Consider the following 3,048-nt stretch of genomic DNA (forward strand, 5'->3'; position numbering starts at 1 on the left):
AATTGATAAAAAGTCTAACTCTGATCAGAATTCTAATAGAGTAGTAGTATTGAGGTTACGATTTCAAATACTCACGAGTACAGCTTATGGTAGGGTACGTCCATATTCCATCAGCACCACAAGAAGAAATGCCATTACCCTTTTGATCATAACCATCATCGCAGGAAAATGTACAAGTATCTTCATATAGCTCACCAGTACACTGGTCAAGTGCAGCATTAGAGAGAGGGAACGCGGTCACGGTTCCACAAAATATTTCACAAGAGGACTAAAATAGAAATGTATTTCGTGAAAGTTTTTTCGTCCATATTGTTTTCTAGCAGTAACCGGAACCGTGAAGGGACTAATATGAACATCTTATCATGCATCATAATTCAGAACATGAGAAAAAAAAAAAGAATGAAAAACCACTGCCATTCAGTATGTCAGCATGTAAAATATAAAAACAAAATCTTACGCCATCACAGCTTGGGGAACACAAAGTAACATTACAATCAAAAGCTAGGTTTGTACTACTAGACAAATGAAAAGCTACAAAATATGGACTTCTAAAAGTTGTACCAAGAGTTGTAAATCCTTCTGATCTATCAAATATCAATCCATCCCCACATCTGAAATTTCAATTTAGCTTTAGACATCATTCATATCTTGTCGCAAATTTACAAAAAGCCTAAAACCAACCGGTCAAAATTTGAGTGAGTGAGCACAATATGACAATCTGCAATTGTTTTCATCACAATAATAAACTTCACCCTTGCGAAAACCACAGCAATATCAATGTCGAAATTCATAAACTGTAGCCTGTAGAGTAAAAGAGATATCTTTTGACTAAACTAGGGCATCGCAGCGGTAAAAAACGTATGACATACCCGGCCCTTAGAACTGAATACCGGTCTCCACTGTCTGATACAGCATCACAACTCACTGGTTTCAAACCAACATTAGAAACTGAAATTAGAGTGATAATTTTAAGCAAATCTAAGCTTTTGGTCAAGAGCAATTACTCATCACCCTTCGTAATTAATGAAAATTAGTTCTTGCGACTTCCAGTAACTAGGTTTGATGTGACCAAATTACCTTCCACCAACCAAAAAACCTGATGGGGCAGTAAAAAATACTGCCTTGTTATAATACTGTACTGCTGAGGATATTGGGACGTTAAATTATCAAATACTTACGACTGCCCGTGTATGTACCATAAACAGAGTATCTACGATCGAGAGCCATCGGGACGACGGCGTCCTGATCATCAACAGTTTGGACGCTCAAAGTTAACTCTGACTTAGGAATTGTTTCACCAACAATAGATTGTATTTCGATTGGTGCTATTGGCCTGAAATAAAACATGTTCATAATGTCATGTGTCTCTAGGCTAAAATATGAGCCAAGATTAATAATGTTAGTTTTGTCGGTTCTCATTTCAATAAATTCTGAACACTGGATGCCTGTTATATAAATACATTCAACCATACTGTTAAAAATAGAACTTACATATTCATTAAATAATACCCACCCTTCTCTTATAGAATGTTGTGCACTGTCATCTTTACCATGATCGCCGAAATTACAAATGGCCGTAAGTATCTTTTGTTTGGTCAATATTAAACTACCCTGCTCTCCATAATGTATCTCCACGTCTACAACATAATGTTCAGAACTCTCTCGTCTCTAAAATATATTTTGATAGATATTAGGCATTTGAATATTCAGTATCCAATAAAACATGAAAATAACTATTTGATGTGGAAATTGTGCATTTCAACATTTCTAGTTGAAAGGGTTTCCAAATGTAAACATTTCCAGTTGTACAAGTTTTGAGTAAATTTTTGTGAAACTTTCTTACGTAGAGAAGGCAGCGACTGTCTCGGGCTGTAAAGGCTGCAGGAAGAGTATAGTGCACGGAATCGTCCGATACAAAATTCTTATCTCCACCTTGACATTTAGCTGCTGCTGTGATTTCAACGTCTGTCAGAATGCTGATGACTGGATCGTTGGCAGCTACATTGGCTCCACAATCTACAGAAACTGTAAAGAAAAACAGAACACACACACACACACAAGAATCAACCATTTATTCAAACTAAATACATAAATATTTAGTTGACGTCTGTTCAATAAAAAAAAAATTGTGGTTTCTGCACACCTCCATTTAATGATAATCCGATCAGATTGCACAAAGGTGTCCATGAAATACAAAACACAAAATGTTAGAATGGGAGTATATTACCTTCCAATATACTCTTTTTAGCAGGTGCGAGTGATAAACCCTTCACTCTAACCACACCAAGCTATAAAAGATGAATTGATATTATTTATTTTACAAACATTTTTAGCATCTTAAATCAAGCGAATAGAGATACGTTCGATAACATGTGAATTTATTTGCTATATTGCTCTGACTGAGCGAATTAAGGCATGCCAAGCAGTAGCGGGGTAATCCAATAATGCCCATTACACAAAATAGATGTCCAAAATTGGATGTTCATTGGAAAATCATCTTGTACACCACCTCTGACATTATGGTCAATATCTCTTATTAAGACTACTGTCAGTTATACACTCAGTGAGTTTCGGACTTAGTGTAGATTATTACTGGTCGAGAGAAAATCTTAAATAATTAAAAATAAACCTTTTCTCATTGCAAGCCTATAGGCTTCAACTGTTTAAATACTTACTAATAAAGAGAGCGCCAGCCAATACATCATTAATAGATGCAATCTGAAAAAGAAAATAGCTTTTAAGACAAGATAATGTACACCAACTGTCATTTTTGTTTAAATTAAGAATTGAGTAATTGAGTAAGTAAAGGCAGATGTGTCTGACTGTCTGATCACAATGTGGTGAGTATTGCAGTATTATTACTGAAAGTCTAAGATTGTTTTGAAGTGATAACAATGCCAAAATTAAAAGCATTTTTTTACAGAGAATGTTCAGTACAAAAATATGGGTCTTTTTCATGACCGGACTGGATTTAGAATTGAAATTTTTCTCTATTTCACAAATATTCAATTATCAACTGCATTCAAATTATCTTAGAATGACTTCGGG

The 3,048-nt window shown here is 35.0% G+C and overlaps 1 protein-coding gene across 1 annotated transcript; it reads right to left on the reverse strand.

Annotated features, from left to right (window-relative positions):
- Positions 1-367: 367 nt before the first annotated feature.
- LOTGIDRAFT_132769 (hypothetical protein) lies at positions 368-2,071 on the reverse strand (the record flags this gene model as incomplete). The annotated part of the gene is made up of 5 exons (XM_009067319.1): positions 368-611; positions 870-948; positions 1,179-1,333; positions 1,514-1,668; positions 1,844-2,071. The coding sequence occupies 5 exons, from the start codon at positions 2,069-2,071 to the stop codon at positions 368-370; spliced, it is 861 nt and encodes a 286-aa protein (XP_009065567.1).
- Between the last annotated feature and the right edge of the window lie 977 nt (positions 2,072-3,048).

Source organism: Lottia gigantea (assembly GCF_000327385.1).
Source record: "Lottia gigantea unplaced genomic scaffold LOTGIsca_81, whole genome shotgun sequence".
Taxonomy (NCBI): domain Eukaryota; kingdom Metazoa; phylum Mollusca; class Gastropoda; family Lottiidae; genus Lottia; species Lottia gigantea.